This window comes from Fusarium verticillioides, chromosome 10, assembly GCF_000149555.1.
Source record: "Fusarium verticillioides 7600 chromosome 10, whole genome shotgun sequence".
In the NCBI taxonomy this organism is placed as follows: Eukaryota; Fungi; Ascomycota; class Sordariomycetes; order Hypocreales; family Nectriaceae; genus Fusarium; species Fusarium verticillioides.
In genome coordinates this window covers 691,369-709,782 of record NC_031684.1, presented here as the reverse complement: position 1 = coordinate 709,782, position 18,414 = coordinate 691,369, and the positions used below count along the sequence as shown (strand labels likewise).

Sequence of the window (18,414 nt, the reverse complement as noted above, 5' to 3'; positions counted from 1 at the left end):
TCATGACGATTGACTGTTGGTTTCCAGAATGTTTCGAAGAAGGGGAAGCGGTAGTGGTCAAGGGACAGATACTGCGATCTCTCCGCATGTTAAATTATGGTATAAAACCAGCTCCGCATATCTTCGGGTTGTGCTTTGTTTGCAAACCGTACTAGGTCTCCGAGTAGATCAAAGCCGAGGACTGCTAAATAAATAACATATTCCCGAATGCATTTTGATGGTAGCTTCATATCATCAAAGGCTAATAATGGGCTGAAATAAAGATTATCTGGGTATAACAGGCGTGCTGGGTTGGCGGGCGTATCTTGTAAAGTACTGGAAGCATGGCTGGTTGAGCAACGTGTAGATGCTGTGAAGAGGGCCCCATATACAGCAGTGACATAATCAGAAACGCAAGAAAGTGCTTCGCGCTCGCCGTTGGTGAGTTCCTTAAATGCTTTCTCACACATATCACTATGTTCGTTGTCGTCTGTCAGCAACGCCACTTTAGGTGACTGAATCTTGTAGTACATGTCGTATTTGATGAATGCCCAGATAAGGTGATGACGTTCTGATGGTATGAGATCATCTAAAGTGACATGTCTTGGACTAAAGCTGTGCTCCTTGTAGTAGAGCCCTCTACTTGGGTCGCCGATCTGAGGAAGACAGAGATAGGCTTGAGGGGGGTTTGAGGAAGTGGCTTTGCTGATGTAGTCCTCCACAAACATACTCATGGAGCACAAGAGTTTACAAAGCTTGGCAATGGCAGCCTGATCCTTTTGAAGAAAAGGATCAGGGAGCGACTTTGAGTTCCACTGCCTGATGATGTATTTCATGACATGATTGTCAGGTTGTTTGTTGGATAGCTCCAGATAAAGAAGGCCCAATGTGTCCTGTAGGAGGTCTTCGTGCCGATCACCGGCGAGTAGGTTAACAGCATATTGCCGTCTTATAGTTGTTTTGGACACCCTGTATTGAGAAAGCATGATTGGAGATGCTTGCACCAGTCGAAAGATTGTAGATGGAGACGTGAAGTGAGAGAAGATTCGGATCCTGAGCTCAGGAGGAAGTTTAGAAAAGCAGTCCATTTTCGGTAGTGTTTATGGGCAGCACGGACGATTCTCCTGGTAAGAAATTGTGACAAGAGGGAATCAGAGGTCTTTTTTATAGAGCTTGGAATTATACTTCGTAGGGTTGGACTTTATGTTCCTCTGCGAATCTTAATTTGACCACGGTACCTTAATGTTTTGCGCCCCAATAATGGGTTGAGTTTCGTGCGAGTAAACTCCAGGTATAATCAGCATTAGCCTTTGTATCCAAATTGGATTTCCTTGCTGACTTTCCACGAATGGAAACAGCAGCAAGGTCTGAGACACTAGCTATGTAGTCGGTGACAAGAGTCCCACCTGGCGTGGGACTCACGACGTAAGATTTGTTCATAAAACCCTATCGGAATGAGGGCCAAGTATATGCGAGTTATGTGGGCAACCAAGGCTCCGATGTAAATCTCGACTAATTGCATAATGTAAGGATATTTCACATTGCCTCCAAGTTTCTTAACGACAGCCCCTTGTTCTTGATGACCCTATGAGATCGATTTTGCTAGGATTTGCTAGGATTTGACAAGTTCGTCGAAGTCAATGTGGGCCCCTGCGGAGCTGAATCTACCAGGTTCCACCTGTAACTGTTCACCATGGCTTAGATCTCAAGATCATAGAGAATAGGCGACACGTGGAGAAAGCTTCTGATAGTCTTCTGACCACCTGAAAGGACCCGTGTCGGCACGAGTATGTGATGAAGAGCTCTTTCTTCCGTCTTTCTTACCGACGGTTGTAATGCGCGGGGAGTCCATACGGTCCTTGGGATGTTCCATCTGAGGTTTTCGTCCTTGGCATCCAGTGATGGACTATGCCTGCGACGCTGAGAGGGTTCGCCACTTTCTCCTCATAGTGAGGGCGACGAGTATTTTGCCCGTATGTGCTTATTGGTGTCCTTTACTTTTGTGCGCTGGGGGCTGAAGCCTGTTTTAAAACCCTAAACCTACGCCAGCCACTTTCTCCAACTCCTAGAAGAAGTGTTTCCAGTGTTACTTTGTTGACCGGGGTTATATTGAGCGTAATAGTTGGTCTTTGTCCTACGTTTGGCCCATCCTCTGAAACTTCTTGATAATCATCATGAGCCTCAATAGCCTCATGGAGCCCCCAATATCCAAATTTTGAGGACAGATCTTTGCTATGGTGACTCGTTTGAGTAAGAAAAGCAGGCACATAAATTTGATGAGCGTCGGAACTTGATATGATTACCTATCTTATTGTCTATAGGAACATTCCTCAGCCTTTAAGCCTATGTATATGAAATCGACACCGATTTCTGACCTTGAACGTCCCGCGAACGCGATATCTCTCAGCAACACTGACCATGTTAATCCTTTCTCTTCTCGATCTTAGGTAGGCCAAGCCAGATTACGAACAGAACAGCCAGAATGGCGAGAATAATTGGCTGAAGAACCTGCACTCCCTTGGCTTGCGCAATCGCGCCAACTGCAAAGGGCAGCACAGCCGCACCACTTCCGCCAAACGCAGCTGCGAAGCCAATTGCGCTGACGTGGAGATGTCGCGGAAGAAGCATTGTAAGTGCAACAATAACACAAGGAAACATGGGTCCCAGGAAGAAGCCCTGCAAGGAAACTGCCACGGCTGAGACGTGGAATTGCGGGACGAGCCAGAAGATGAGCTGCAGGCCCATGGTGATAGGAATGAAGATCATGAGAGACAGCTTGACACCGATCTTGGGAATTACCATGCCCAAAACTAGGCGACCGACAGTGATGCCCAGCCAAAAGCCGACGGCGGTCATTCCGGCATCGAAAGGGTCAGCGTTACGAACGCGCAACATGAATTGCACGACCCAGCCGCCGAGAGCGACTTCGGTACCAACATAGCCTAGTAGGAAGAAGGCACAAAGCCAAACAACGCGAGCATGAGGCTTGACGAAGAGGGCGGCTCGCGTGCCTTCGTTGCGAGTGCCCTCAGTATGAACAGCCTCACGATACTTCTGAGCTGTCTTGGGCCAGAAGGAGTAGGTGAGAGTTGCGGTCTCAAGAACAGCCATACCCAGCTAAAACAATAATCAGTCACCTTGTGTAAGAAGATTGATGTTAAGAACTTACAAGCACATAGTAAAAGTCATACCAGCCAAGGTTGGCCTGGGTGATCATGCTAGTCGCAATAAGAGGGCTAACAGTTCCTCCAAGCCCATAGCTGGCATGCATAAAACCCAGTAACTCATTAGACCTCGCCAAATTGCCAATGTACGAGTTCCAAGCAGCAAGTCCAATTCCATTACCCAGACCAGCAAGGACATAGGCCAGGACGAGGACAGGATAAGGCGGATGCTGCGATAAGATAAGATATGTCAAGGCGTGGCAGCCTCCGCACATGAAAGCGATCCATCGCTGACCGATGTTCATGTGAAGATAGTTGTTGACGGCAGCCGAGACGATGAAGCCGACGAACGGTGAGAGAAAGATGAGCGAGACAACGAGGTAAGAGAGCTCGTAGTAGGTCTCCAGATAAGGGATCAAAGCTCCGTATGCTGCGTCGTTGGCGCCTGAGACGAAAAGACTCCAATAGACAGCGCCGACTCGAAAGGCATTGCCAATGGGTTCATTCCACTTCTCGACAACAAGAGTGGCCCTTGGGGGTGCGGCTTCATCGCCTGAGCCAGTGAAATTGTCGTGCTCGTCCTCCTGGTCATTGCGCGACCCAAGCCGACGCCCCGTTGTTGATAGAACCGGGTTTGGCTGCTTCGGCGTCGCACCAGCCTCGTGAGTGAGGCTGAGAGTCTCGAGCTCAAGAGCCTGGGTTGGATAAGATCTTGATGTCGCCATCGTGAATTGAACTGAGTCGAATTGGATTGACACCTCAGGCTTTTGAGGTTGACAATCGAAAGGATCAATTGATGAGCCGAGAATTTGCTCGTAGGGCGCATAAAAAAATCTTCTTGACTCATCGGCGAGAAATGGCGGGGGACCACAGTACGCTAACTCGGTGGGGATGTTTATCGCGGCCAAGATGTGGCGAACTCGGGATTCACAGCACCGAGGGGCTTCTGAAGGTAATAAAAAAGTGTTCTACTAAATTGACAATGTCGCGCGACAGCATTCTATGGATCTATACACTCCGTAGTAACTCCATTGATACCCCAAGCCATAAGTACAGCCTTGGTCATACAGTTCTATTCGCTACTGAATAAGGAAATTCCTTTGGAAACTTTGGTGCCACAACCACCGAATGTCCACCGTCAAACACTGAAGGGATTCCATGCCCTGGGCTCATCAGATTGAGCAACCACATAACTAATAAGATGCAAATAACCCTGATTTTGGGTGCTGAGAGGCCGGAGAAACCCGGAATCTTCTCCAACCAAACCCAAAAAGAAGATCCGCTGAACTTCTCATCTTCTGTGCCTTGATGCATGATCATCTTGACGATGTATGCTGTTGAACCAGCGACCGCGTGACTGATCCATAGGAAAATTGGCAGAATGATCACCAGAGTCCTCCATCGATCTCCCATGAGTGATCCATCGCCAAACAGACCATCGACAATGAGAACACCCTCGGTATCGGCCGCGAGGAGGATGTGAAACTGGAGGATGTAGGTTTCCAACGAGCAACGGCCTAGCCAAGCCATAGCTTTGGAGTGATAATTTCGAACAGGACCCGAGACGTTTCGCATGGCAATGAAACCCAGGATTGGCACAAGTGATACGTACGGATGCCATGTCGAGTACGCAGCCATGCGAAGACCCGAGGTCGCGAAGAAATAATGTGTCGTGGCGAAGAAGCCAGCTAGAGCAAGCGCTACACGAAGTCCTAGGTGAACAGGCTTCTTCAAGTGCCGGTTGACAACGGCTGTCAGCATACCAACGTAGACGATGAGCATGTCAAGTGTGACGCGGCGATGCCATTCCTTATAATTCCACTGGACCTTGAAAACAGTGTTGAGAATCTCAAAGACCCAACGCGTAAGAGGCGTACCCATGAATATCATCGATACAAAGAGACAAGACATGCATATCTTGGCCAGCATAACCTGCAAATCGCCGTTGTATCTTGGTCTAGTCGCCACTGTCACGTAAACGACGAGGAACCAGAACGACAAGAGAGATGGGAAGTAGTAGAACACGTAGTCTGTATCCATGAAGTACGCGAGACAGCAGCTCAGTATGTTGAGGCGAAGTAGCATGGCCGCGACACGGTTGAATGAGAAGTCGTTCTTGTTCAGGAAGTAAAGCGTATGTCCGTAGCCCGTTTGGAAAAGATATGCCGCAACGCATACTCGGATGAGAACGTAGGTTGAGCCACCCTGAGCACCAGTCCAGTGATAGATAAGAATGAAGACCTGTATCCATCCTTTCCACTCATCGGTCTGATCTCGTGAGAGGAATGGTTGGTCTGCATCTTTTATATCCACTGACAGATCCTTCGGGATAGGCGATTTGATACGTCGAATAGTGGCCAACATGATTGCAATGTAGGCAATGCAAAGCGCGACAAAGTCTCTGAGTTGCCAAAGCTTGCTTCCCTTTGCCATCATCTGTGTGCGGTCAGCGTAGTAGCACATCAGAAGTGCTAATACGAGACATCCGGCTTGCATGTTGAGTAGCTTAAAGCGAGGCTGGTCGGGACTTCGATCGGCACACATATCCAAGATCTCGCAAATGATGCAAGCAGCCAGGTACACGATACCAAATGCTACCACGGAAAGCTGCACCATTGGCTTGACGCCATAATCGGTGCAGCATGTCCGTGAATAGGGATATGGCTTCATGCGGTCCAGCTTCGCATTGCATCGCATGTTCAGAAGAATGTTGGCTCGAAGCTCTGCGACGTGAAACTTGACGTGAAAGCCGGTGCGGAGGGGATCGCGCCAGACCTTGTCTTGACCCTCGACAAGGTTGGCGATAGACCAAACGAACGGGATGTTGAAGTCATCCTCCTTTTCCAGAAGCCAGTCCTGCATCTCGATGACTTCTTCTGCTCGGCGACCTCTGTCAATAACCATTTTTGTATCATTACCCAGATATCGCGGCCCAGCGGGCGGTGCGTAGAAGATCTGGTTTCCAATACCATCTCGTGGATCCATTGGTACGCTGAACCAATCTTCATGTGGTGTATTGTCACCAATGAATTTGTCGACTTTTGATAGATGATCCTGATATGCCGAGAAACGATCGTCCCAGGGATCAAGGGCAGTAGACCCGATACCTCTATAGTGGGGATGGGTATACCATGCGCCAGCAGATATGTAGATCAAGGCTGGGCCTTTTTGGTCTTCAATTGCTGGAATCTTTGTCTTTTCTTCTGCATAAGTTTCCAGATGGCTGACGAACTGCTCGCGACCTGGAACACCATGCGATGAGATATAGACGTTTGCAACACGTTCTATCCTCTGGCCGTGATATGTCATGTTGAAGGATGTTGTCTTGCTGAACAACTGGGCTGCTTCATCTTTTTTGTACTGCTTATTATCAAGCTATCATCTTGTCAGCTCAAATCACTTTTTAATGTCTCTTGCGATGGCTTACTAGACTAGCCATGGCAAGACCGAGGTTCTTAGACGTAGAGTCACCAACGATCACAATTGGACGACCTTCAGTACATCTGCGAATATCTTGCGAGTCATAGTGGTTGAGGATACAGCCATCAGGTTGCCATTGCTTGAATGGATCCCGGTTCCCCTGCTCATCGCGAATGGGGTCAATCCATCGACCTGTTTTCTGCACCGCGCGACAGCGGTAAGGATCATCTCCAGGGAAAAGAGATTTGAACGCCACCAAGGCTAAGAAAAGGCTTGCAAAAACGACGGTTATCAATCTGCTCCATGATTTATTCATCTCGTCGTACGGCTTGCAACAAAATGTCTTTGTTGGTTGCTCATGAGTCGAGCCATCAACCAGGTTTTAAGGATTAAAGGTGAGACTTGTGGCTGGGCCCTCGAACCAGCCGAGAGAACTTGGTTGAAGAGGGCCGCGTTGCGCCAAGTGAAAAGGGGATTCAAGTGAATTCCTGCAAAAGCACTTCTTGCTCTAACCTCATTGTGGCCTCGTGCGCAGATCGGAGATAATCGCTCATCAAATTAGCCCTTCATTTCTCTAAGATATTTGGTGACAGGTGTCCAAATACTGAAGATACAGAGTGTTTAATGGTCAACGCCGGAGCTTCTCCCCTGAAGCTAGCGGTAATACAGTAGTGCTAGCTTAGCACTAGCTGAAAAGTCGCTTACAGTGAAAGGAGGTCATCCCTGTCTTGGCGCAACGGGAGGCTTCAGGCTAGAAAACAGCATCTCGATGTCTTGAATGTCACTGTTTCTCTCGCTGGTAAACTCTAAAAGTCTAATCTTTAGATATAATCTGGCTGGTATGTGATAAAGCTCAAGCTAGGTGGAACTACTACTTGGCAGTGAATCTCCTAAACTCCCTGCTTCCAACCAGTTGATGGCCGTGCTGAAGGCCCAGCAAATGATCACTTACTAGTCCAGAGGTCAGACGGAACAGCATTACAACCTTTCTTGGCGTTTGAAGGTGATATTTGCCTGGCTTGAGAGACAATCCCGACTCTCGTTCTCTGACTTAAAATGCGGGTACGACCTGCGACCGTCGTAAATTTAGAGTATCAGACATGGCCTGGTTTGCATAGCAGGGCATGCCGGTGTTATTACGTGCCAGGCCCTGTACAGCCTGTAAAAGCGCGTCCAGAGAGATTTTTACTGTTGTCAAGGGGGAATGCCCACGTGGGGTTTGAATCTCTGCCAAGGTCAGTGCTATGATCTTCAATTCTTCGCCGAAAGTTCAACCCTTCAGTGACAGACACTCTGGTTCTCCAAGGCCCTGAACTTCAGCTGAATGGCGCACAAGTGAGACATTGAAACCATCCTGTGACAATGTACAAGACATGTCGACGTAAATAATAAGCCGTCGCGTCAACACAAGGAGATCAGTTGAGGGGAATTCAATGTTAGTGTTCAGAAACTCGGAGAATAAAAAAAAGCCTCATACAAACTTTATAGCTTAATTCTACGGGCTAGAGAAAAAACAGTATGGCCAGAGAAGGGAGGCGTCTAATACCGTGATGAGCTTATTTTGAATCACCAGGGAAGAAGGGCATTTGAGACATCAACAACCCGCGACACGTAAGCCCTTTTCCACTATTTATCAGTTCAATAAGCCATTCAAATATCCTCAGCAAAGTCAAAAGGCTTGGCGGAGCAAGATGGTCTTGAAGAGAGCGCGTATCAGCCATCTTGCTCGTGATTAAGGTTGAGATGTCTCAGAAGTAAATGGCGTCAAGACATGTTATTCGTCACATGTCTCTCCCGAAGCCCATATTCAACACAAAAATTAAACTTCAGTGGCCTCGGGGGGGGGAATATATAAGACTAGCTTATACTAAAATCCACCGATCTACCACTAAATCCAGTCTTGTGTTTTATTTTCCCCCTTGGAGTGGCTAGATGTATATTTACGTACGTGAGGTCTAACATGATTCAGGATACGCGGCATGGACGCCAATCCAGTCGAGAAACCTCGACAAATCTCGGCCGTGGCAAACCCACTTCCATGGTAACCAGTGCCGTCAAAAGAATTTCCCCGAGAAAATGAGCCAAATTGATAAGTGCTGGAGAAGTTGAAGTTGAGGAATTGCTGCTAGATAAGTCCGCCACCAATCTCAGCGGCGAAATAAATGGTAGCATCTGTGGATTAGTTCCGGAGGCTGCTGGAATTGATGGAATTTGCACTTGTTTGGGGTTTGATTATTGGAAGGGCGTGCTAACAAATCTACAGTGATGCCATTGGCGGGGCTGGCGTCTGCTCCAGTAGTCCTGAGCGCTTCCGTCGGTGTTATCGATCGCAGCCGCGAATGAATCAGTGGTTATCTCAGTAACTTATGCGACGGTGGTATCAATCGCGAATATCTTCGTCACTGAAGTCGTTCATTACTGACAGTGGCAAGAATTATTGCACTGCCTATCTCAGTGATAACCGAGGAATGAATCTCGCTGCTGCAAAAGCTCGGCTTGCATGGCAACGCACTAACTCCAACTAGAAGCAAGCCAACAAGGAATCCCAAATCATATGGCTGATTTTAAAGCATGTGATGATTTCCCAGATCATCCAATAAGCCTGATATACACTCTAAGGAACATCTCGGCCCGGTCATCAGCTGTTGGTCGCATCGTGTTCTATTTCTCCTGCATCCGGGACCTGGAAACTGTCGAATTAATGGATCACTGACCCCTGTTGAGCCGCTTGATTACCTCCGTGCAGGAAGTTTCACAAGTGACGCGAGGCTCTAACTTAGATGTTGACTGTCGTAAGTCTTCATTGACGACAACAACATGACAACCCGGAGAGGTCATCACGCTAATTGATACTGCAATTCCTTTCGATTGAATCTTAGCCAAAAGTAAACTCAGCTGTATTGCCCTTTCATAAATAGCAGCTCCTATCCTCCTCTTAAGATGCTGGAAATCTTATCCTACCCTAAACATGGCGGTCTGAGCTCTGTTTACTGAAATCGGGGGACGCACAAACATGACGTGCAATCCTAGCCAAGATGGACTTTCTGAGTCGCTTGTAACAGTCATGGAATGAATACACGACTCAAAAACTGAAACAATTCCTACCAATTGACAAAGGGCTGTACGTCTCCCAGGAGAAATGTGATGTCAACTGTCTCACTCAAAATTGAGACATTTCCATCATTATCCCCGTCCTATATCCAAGCACCTCGGCAGACACGGTCATCGGTGAACGGACCAGAACTTCTCCCGACATCATGTACTTTCGGTGCATGTATTTCCGGTTATTCCGTGCCGGCGCCATACCATTTCAAGATCTTGCGTTACATTTTCCCCGCATCTTTCATCACCGCTTCCCCAGATTCCAGAAGCTTGACCAAATACAGTAACCTCGACGTTGGTCGTTGAAAGCTCGTGAGGTTTAGCCTGCTAATTTTTAACGGCTTCAAGCATGGCAGATGTAAAAGGGCCGGTGATACGCCGACCGGGGTCAACTTCTGGTTGCCGACGATAGTATATGGAGTGATGTAGTTTGCGATGAAGTTTGAATGATAGGTCGATGATCCGATAGGTATTCACGATGGCATCGCTGTATCGTATGATCCTGTTGGCAGCACTGCTGCCTCTCTCTGCTGCAGTCAGCCCCACGGTTGATCTCGGATATAGCAAATACAAAGGCAACGTCCTTAACAACGGTGTCTCGGAATGGCTTGGAGTTCGATATGCTGCCGCACCAGTCAAGGACTTGAGGTTCAAGCTTCCTGAAGATCCTGTCCGCATGAGAGCCGTCCAGGATGCCACCAAGGTAGGTCACGCCACTTCTCCGTCGGCCCAAGGGCCCCTGCTAACACCCTGCAGCGGGGACCAGTATGCATCGGAACAGATTCTGATCCCAAGATCATTGGCGATACTCAATCCGAAGACTGTCTCTTCCTCAACATCTGGGCACCGACAAAAGCCTCAGCGAAGGACAAGCTTCCAGTATATATTTATATCCAAGGTGGCGGCTTCAATGGCAACTCAAATGCCAACGCAAACGGCACTGCTCTGGTCGTTGCAGGTGACCTGGATATGATCGTCGTTTCCATCAACTATCGCGTCGGCGTATACGGGTTTCTCAACGATGCTGATCAGATTACACCAAACGTCGGTCTCCACGATCAGCGGAAGGCGTTCCAATGGGTCCAGAAGCACATCTCCAAGTTCGGTGGTAACCCTGGCCATGTTGTCATTGGCGGCGAGTCTGCTGGTGCTGCGAGTGTCAGTCTGCATCTTAGCGCTTATGGAGGCAAAGATGAAGGTCTCTTCCATGGAGCTATTGCTCAATCCATTTCGTTCGGGTCTCTTCTCACAGAGAAGGAATCTGTGTATCAGTTCAACACTCTGGCGGTGCGCCTTGGCTGCGTCGGTGGGAAAAAGGACATCCTTCCCTGCATTCGTTCGAAGTCGCCCCAGGAAATTCAGAAGGTCAACAAGAACCTCCCGAACCTCGGCAGTACCATCCCGCCCCAATTCATGTGGACTCCGAGCATCGATGGCAAGCTCGTACCTGATGTGACTTACCAGGTTTTTGAGGAGGGGAAATTTGTAAAGGTACCTCTTATGACCGGTGATGACACAAATGGAGGTACTGTTTTCACACCGGTGAATACTTCTTCTGTGATGGAGAGTAACGAGTTTATTAAAGCGAACTTTCCTTTCATAACCCTAAGCCAGCTAGGGCAAATCAACGAGCTCTATCCCAATAAGAATGAGTCATGCCCTAATCCTGGCTGCTGGTGGCGTCAAGTCAGTGACGTCTACGGAGATATGAGATACATGTGCTCGTCAATGTATATCTCTAATGCGCTCACACTACACGGCGTCCCCAACTCTTGGAACTATTGGTATGACGTCGAGGACCCCGCTCAGATGGCCGCGGGCTACGGTGTTCCTCATGTCGTGGAAAACCAAGCTGTATTTGGTCCGGGACCAGGCTCGCCAGCCAGCTATCTCAATGGCGGGAAGAACGTCCCCGTGGTCCCCGTGATCCAAGCATATTGGACAAGCTTCATTCGTACCTTGGATCCGAACACGCATCGTGATAAGAGCGCTGTCAAGTGGGAGCAATGGACTGAAAAAGGCCGGAGGCGGCTGAAGTTTGAGACTGGGGGTAAAACCAAGATGGAGAAGCCAAGCAAAGACCTACAAAAGAAGTGCGATTTCTGGGCCGATATCGGACCAAGTATTCGGCAGTAAATAAGAATAGGGTTACAAGGCGCAGCTGTGTATCTGCGAACACGATACCGCACATCTTCATGAAATTCGGTAGCACCTGTGGGTACACGCTAGTTACAGCCATTTCGCTCATTTGGCCAATAAGGCTATCTGATAAGATGTCAGATCTTTAGTTACAGACTAGGTAACCAATTAGAAGGCTAACATCAGGCTGCTCTGTACTCACAGGTACTATTGAATTTCATGAAAATATGCGGTACTTGCTATTCGTAATATCGACTTGATAAGCTTTCCACTTCGGGTCTCAACTACAGACAACATATGTGGCTCTCAGCCTAGACACGATGCCATAGTGTTCCACCGATCAGTGCATCATAAGTTGATGTCGTAAAAGCCCTGAAGATGGCTCAATTGTAAAAGCCTTCCTCGATCTTTCGACAGGCGCGAGATCAGATGACCCGTTCATTGGAGACATTACCCCGCTGTCTGCGGTAAGCTACAAGTCTCAACTATAGATTACACATCTGATTCATGATTTGGACATTATACTCAAATGTTTGAGGCGAGAAAAAAAAAACATCAATGCCGAATTTTAAGTTTTCGAAGCACCACGGCCACAGGAGCTACTGTCTCCCTTGGTGGACATGGATAACGCCCATGTAGAGACGCCTGGATCATGATTTTGAATACCTTTTTGCATGTGAGGGTTTTCGACAACAGAATTTAGACTCGAAGCACAGTATAAGAGCGACCATTCCCTCAGTCTGCCATGCTCACTTTCTTTTATCACCACGCTCATACCATGATCAACAACTAATTCCATTTATTCCTTCACTCTTTGATATGCCACTATGGCTTCCCTACAGGACATGCCTAATGAGCTCGTCCTAATGATGGCAGCTGAAGCACCGTTCTCCACCCTCACTGCTTTACGACTGACATGCAGACGGTTCAACGACGTCACGATTGTGACATTTGGGAGGAGATTCTTTCATGTACGCAATATCATGCTCCATGAGAAAAGTGTCCAGAGTCTCGTTTCAATCGCGAAACACCCTGTCTTCGCTTCCTGTGTCCGAAAGGTTGGATTTGCACCCAGTTTCTTGAGAAGTAACTGGCTCGGGTTTGAGCAAGAATGCGAAGCCCGTTTGAACTATGGTGGTAAGCACGACATTGAACTCCAGGAATAAGAACGAAGAAGTGCTAACATAACACCAGTAGAGGTGATAAAATTTGAGAACATAAAGGACATACCCCAGCGTTTGCCATCATTATCCTTCATATCTACCATAGACCAAGCCTTTGAGAGACTCCCAAAATGTAACACAATCTCGCTCACCAATGCTCAGCGACCTTGGGGCTTAAGTAAACTTGCAATACAGGAGCCTTTGAGAGTCCAGAACTATGATCAGTTCGGATCAGCCAAAGGTAGTTGGTATATCCGATATTTGATTGGGTACATATTTACCTTAAGCACCAAATTTGGCATTAACAATGTGGAGATTTTTGCCGACAAAATCTGCCACAAACCCTTGTACGGGCTTCGTTGCCAGGGTTGCCCCTCGATTGGGATATACGATGTTTGCATGGCACAGCCTGGTGCCATCTCCAACCTAAAGTCCCTGAAAATGACTGTACACGCACGGCCTCGGGCTTGGCCAAAAGGCGCCTTTCCGCAATTTCTTTCTTGCTTCCCGCAGCTATCAAGCTTAACACTGGACTTTGATGAGACGTCTGAAAATAGCCTCTACTTCTCGAGTTTCAAAATACCAGGGCTGAGAGAGCTCACCCTCTCTTGCAGACATTGCCATCCAAGCGAACTAATGGAGGTTATGAAGCGCCACGAAGAGACCCTGGAGCGTGTGGCTTTCCACGATGTCTTGTTTACCGATCTGGAAAGTTGGTTATTATTGGCGGGCGTTTTATGTCAGATGCCGAAGATACATGTATTCATTGATTGGGCGGAAGCCCCAAGGATGGGGTGGGACGTGTGTTTTAAACACAGCGAAAAGCTCCATACATTGGCTTGGGAACTGTCTCAGATCAGTGATCTGAAGAATTATAATGATAAAAAAGGATTCCGAGCTTTGCTCCATCGAATCAAAGATTGGTTGCTCAATGGCTAGAAAAGTTTAGTTATTCGTCGTGCTAATTTGCGCTTTCAAAAGTTCAATATATCTTCACAGCTCTATGCTTCTGACACCTTGTGATAACTCGATTGGCACTTTTTTTTATGCTCTCATGAACTAGGCTCATATTCGCACGAACGGAGCTTGCGTGGTCGACGTCTGTTTCTTTCAATATGCTTCAGGAACCAGAATAAGAAGGTAATATTGACAGGGAACTCAGATTGTACTAGTCCCCAGCGTTTCCAGGCAGCGGCATATTCCCCCCCCCCGTCGTTCTGTTTCAGCATGTGACAATCCCCGAAGCAGGATTTACACAGCAAATGCAAACGCACCAAACAACGTCAACATTCCACGAACTTCCTTTTACATAAAAGCAGCATACTTCACATGTAGGACCGACGAGGAGCATTCAGAGTTGCATTCCTCGGCGTGCGAAATCCGTGTATCGGCCGATCGCCCGCTTTGGGCCTTAACTGCGATCTTTTAAAGATCTACAGAGGTCATAGCGCCCCATGGGGAAAGCTGTGCCGTTCTCGACTGGCCGAGAAACGAGGGGAATCCTGGCCCTGAGGTTACAACGGCATGCGAAATCGTGGGGAAGTGCAGTTTATCAGGGATCTCTTGGACAGGGAGTAGGGCTCACATGGCTTCTAATTCAGTGAAGGAAACTGGGAATGCCGAGCTCAGGAGAGCATGCGTGATTGATACAGGAAGGCCATGTTTATATGTGATTCACTATAGAAGAATTGATCTATAAATACTGAGCCTTTGTCCTCACAACAGATAACCAACCATCTCAACACAAACACTTTACAACTCAGTCTCCAGCTTTCAATCAGAAACCATTCTTCATCATGCAGTTCTCCAGCTCTTTCCTCGTCGCTGCTCTTTTCGGCACTGCCTTTGCCATGCCCCAGGCCAACCCTACCGATTGCCCGGCGACCTCTGCTATCCCTACCTGCGGTGTAAGCTAACTCTGAAAAGCCGCGGTCTTTCAAGTGCTAACAATGTTTTAAAAGGCTCCCTGTATCACCTCCGCCGCCTCCGCCGTTGGCTGCAGCAACATTGCTTGCCAGTGCGCCAGCTCCAGCGCCATCCAGGCTTCGGCCATCAACTGTGTCCTTGACAACTGCGGCTTCCTCGAGGCTCTGCAGGTTCAGGCTTCTGCCGCCGCTGTCTGCACTGCTTGTGCTTAAATACAGTCGCGAGGATGGTCTTTGTCAAATTGCCTTGCCAACTCGCTACGGAACTAGCCTCTCTCCAAGTATATAGTATCCAATGAGTTAGAAGTAACAAAGAAAACAATTGATATATATGAGCCCCGATTAACGCTATATTTGAAAAGGATACCCCCAGCTTATCAACCATGGATGTGATCTTCTAAAGCGGAACCCGTGACAAGTCTTAGTAACCTTAGTGATGAGCGGTTACTGCCATGAAGGGGGAGGGCCACAGTTTGATATTGGTTACTCATCAGTACAGACGTCAAATTAGCAGATCCTTGTAGAATATGGTAAATGCCTCCGGCACTAAGTGGCCTATGCTAATCCAAGTTCTTAGCCATAAGTTAACTATAAATAACGCAGTTAGCTTATATCCAAGAAATCATATAACTTTCTCTGAGTTACTATTCAAACATAAAAATATATAGCATAAAGTTCCTAGAGGATAACTCAATCAGCCTCCTTCCTGGATTTAAAAAGCTCTAATGCATTCGCCACGGCGATCCAAGTCAGCAACACACAATGCATTGCGCACATTTAAACACGACTGGTAAAGGCTTATATCTCAGTATCATCATAGTTAGGCCTCTGCAACGGTTCCAAAATACATTTCCTTGACACTTAATAATCAAGCTTCGAAATCAGGATTTACCTCTTGCTACGTGATTAATTCTTCTGCAGCTGATTATATGGGATCAGGCCTGTATTGAGGAGCTCCAGAAATGATGGATTTATCGACAATATAGAAAGACGCTGGAAGTTCGAATATTATGGGTACTAATGATACCAAAATTGGGTTGCCTGTGGTCCTTGTAACTTAAAACTAAGTCAACCACCCTCATCTGGATGCTAGGGACAATATCTGTCAATGAGACCAAGAGAAACTTCAACAAAGTGGACTCAAATAGTCTGGAATGTAATCAAAGGATGTCGATCAGCACGTGGATGACTCGACAGGACCGACAGATCCGAATATGGAGGGTGGCATGTAGCCGCAAAGGTGGATGCCCCAGTGTAATAAAGTTTGAGGAGCCCAACATATACTATCAAGGCCAAATATACGAGATCGCCATGTCAAGCTGCTAGTTTATGTTCAAACCGTTTATAATTGTCTCCAGATACCCCGAAATGGTAGCATATTGAAGCTGAAAGAAGTTGGTGTCGGGGGTACCGAGTTCCGCAGTAACCGAATCGGATGGGCTATGAGATAATTCGTAAGAAGCCAAAGAGCCGAAAGTTCTTAATTCGATTTGTTAAATATATCATTGAACATCAACTCTACAAAAAAATAGTAGTCTGAAGAAAACTATTACAATATTCAGTTGAACCGAAGGTTTATTATAGATACTTTGGTGTCGAAAGCTTGAGAAGGCATCAACATATTAGACGACTCGAAATCAGAATTCCTTCACCCAGAGCTTCCGGTCAAATTCGAGGCATGGTGTAGCCGGAGATGCTCTCTACGGACTTCTAGTTTGAGTAGGAGATCAGCCAACATAGGTACCCGGATGGAACGGCAATATTCTTTTAGCAGATCACATCATTCATGCATGTTTTCAAGAAGAGGCAATGATAAACACGGATAGTCGGCAAGACACTCAAAATGTCCGACACTGTGCTGTGCCTAGATGTGAAGGACAAATATAAATATGCTGGTGATTCCATATACAAATCAACTTCTTCACAGATCTTCCAACATGTCTCGACACCTTCTACTCATCATCGCTTTCGCTATCGTTCTTTGCAACGCATCAACAATCTCCAACTACTGGGGTTCACACAACTGTGAAGGCTCTTACCACCGTTGCTACAACCGCCGAGCAGGGCAGTGTTGTGAAGACAACGAGACCTTTCGTTCCGCTAAGTTTGGGGGCCTTCCTAAAGGCCCCAAGACTTGTGTAACAAACGACCAAGACCCTCATGACTACTGCGGAGTGTCGCAGAAGGCAATCCTCACATTCAAAAGCACGACCTGTCTTACCGGTAACGGATACGCTTGGTCAGGCGGATCTATCTTCTTCGACTGCAACTACATTCGTGAGCAGATGTGCCTCTCTGACCGTGGTCTTGAACATAGTGAAGATATGCCTGATCGCGATACGAAATTGCCTGACATCAAGTGTACCTCTTCACACAAGCCTGACGTTGTCGGAGCTTATGGATACGAATTCTTTGTCTACGGCACTGATTTGGCGAAGAAGTATGGGAAGGTCGCGTTAAATGATGAGGAAACAAAAGAAATCTTGGCACTTGTTAAGGGTTCTTCTGAATCCTCGCTGGAGGATCTGCTGGCAAAGTTTGGGCACAGTGCTGTGAAGGAGGGGGAGATTCAAGATGAGTAGGAGGACTGATTCAGAGCGAATGACCAAAGCTACCCTTGATGGCATTGAATCAATTTTCTCATGAGCCTGTAGACTTGTATCAGTTGGCCAGTTGTGACATGGAACACGAGATGCTACCGTCGTAATTCCACCATGTATCAGCCATAGAAGAAGACACGTGTGCAGTGACTGAAGACAGAATATTTGTATATAACCTGGGAGATCCCACCTAAAGTTTATAGTAAATCCACCAAATTTCCAAAGCCTAACAAGAATCAACAAAGTTTAAAAAAACTAATCGTCAAGGCCAAAATGTGCAATAATGTCAGATATAGGTACCACTGCGAGAGATGCAGACACTTTCTTTCTGAGCAACAGTGCTCCAGCCTTGTGGCAAGCGAAAAGGAAGTGGGGCTGTATAACCACAAGCGACACAGTGAATAGAGATGTAGGTCATTGGCATTGTAACAGGTGCTTGAGGAAGGAAAGGAGCAAGTAGAAGAACAAGAATTGAGAAAGCTGAGTCATAATCATGTATACAGAAGAGCACATGAGTGAAAGAGACAATCGGATGGATACGTGATTGACGGATCATAAATACAAAATCATATAAAGCGGTGCTTTCATCCTATATTTCTCTCCCTTCCAAATTCAGATCAAATTCAAACGCATACTAGAGAATACTTAAACCGCTCGAATATTTGTTATAAAATGTGTTTTACAAAGTATACCGACTTCCGATGCGCGAAATGCGACCATCTTCTCAGCTGGAGAACAGACCATTGATACTATGAGCATCCAGGGGAGCCAGGAAGAGGTTGCAGGATAAGCATCGAGAGGACCGATAGACCTCGGTCGAATAAAAAATGTCGAAAGTGTAGTGAGAACAAGAAGAAAGAGGCAGCAAGAGAAGGTGCCACGAATACATGAGCGTATGAGGCGCGTGATGTGAGCATCAGCT

General features: G+C 47.1%; 7 protein-coding genes across 7 annotated transcripts; 4 read left to right on the top strand and 3 right to left on the bottom strand.

Annotated features, from left to right (window-relative positions):
* Positions 1–89: 89 nt before the first annotated feature.
* On the bottom strand, positions 90–1,067 carry FVEG_16468 (hypothetical protein; the record flags this gene model as incomplete). The annotated part of the gene is made up of 1 exon (XM_018905689.1): positions 90–1,067. The coding sequence occupies one exon, from the start codon at positions 1,065–1,067 to the stop codon at positions 90–92; it is 978 nt and encodes a 325-aa protein (XP_018755487.1).
* A 1,104-nt stretch (positions 1,068–2,171) lies between these two features.
* FVEG_08868 (hypothetical protein) lies at positions 2,172–3,987 on the bottom strand. Its single transcript, XM_018897747.1, has 2 exons — positions 3,149–3,987; positions 2,172–3,096 (listed from the first exon to the last, which is right to left on the bottom strand). The coding sequence occupies exons 1-2, from the start codon at positions 3,866–3,868 to the stop codon at positions 2,401–2,403; spliced, it is 1,416 nt and encodes a 471-aa protein (XP_018755488.1). The 5' UTR covers positions 3,869–3,987; the 3' UTR covers positions 2,172–2,400.
* A 218-nt stretch (positions 3,988–4,205) lies between these two features.
* On the bottom strand, positions 4,206–6,879 carry FVEG_08869 (hypothetical protein; the record flags this gene model as incomplete). The annotated part of the gene is made up of 2 exons (XM_018897748.1): positions 4,206–6,518; positions 6,571–6,879. The coding sequence occupies 2 exons, from the start codon at positions 6,877–6,879 to the stop codon at positions 4,206–4,208; spliced, it is 2,622 nt and encodes an 873-aa protein (XP_018755489.1).
* A 3,264-nt stretch (positions 6,880–10,143) lies between these two features.
* On the top strand, positions 10,144–11,801 carry FVEG_08870 (hypothetical protein; the record flags this gene model as incomplete). Its single annotated transcript, XM_018897749.1, has 2 exons — positions 10,144–10,368; positions 10,422–11,801. 2 exons carry the CDS (start codon positions 10,144–10,146, stop codon positions 11,799–11,801), a joined length of 1,605 nt encoding a protein of 534 aa, XP_018755490.1.
* An 830-nt stretch (positions 11,802–12,631) lies between these two features.
* On the top strand, positions 12,632–12,970 carry FVEG_16469 (hypothetical protein; the record flags this gene model as incomplete). The annotated part of the gene is made up of 1 exon (XM_018905690.1): positions 12,632–12,970. The coding sequence occupies one exon, from the start codon at positions 12,632–12,634 to the stop codon at positions 12,968–12,970; it is 339 nt and encodes a 112-aa protein (XP_018755491.1).
* Positions 12,971–14,763: 1,793 nt separating this feature from the next.
* On the top strand, positions 14,764–15,105 carry FVEG_08871 (hypothetical protein; the record flags this gene model as incomplete). Its single annotated transcript, XM_018897750.1, has 2 exons — positions 14,764–14,874; positions 14,929–15,105. The coding sequence occupies 2 exons, from the start codon at positions 14,764–14,766 to the stop codon at positions 15,103–15,105; spliced, it is 288 nt and encodes a 95-aa protein (XP_018755492.1).
* A 1,094-nt stretch (positions 15,106–16,199) lies between these two features.
* On the top strand, positions 16,200–18,075 carry FVEG_08872 (hypothetical protein). Its single transcript, XM_018897751.1, has one exon. It carries the CDS (start codon positions 16,782–16,784, stop codon positions 17,472–17,474), a length of 693 nt encoding a protein of 230 aa, XP_018755493.1. The 5' UTR covers positions 16,200–16,781; the 3' UTR covers positions 17,475–18,075.
* Positions 18,076–18,414: the final 339 nt, after the last annotated feature.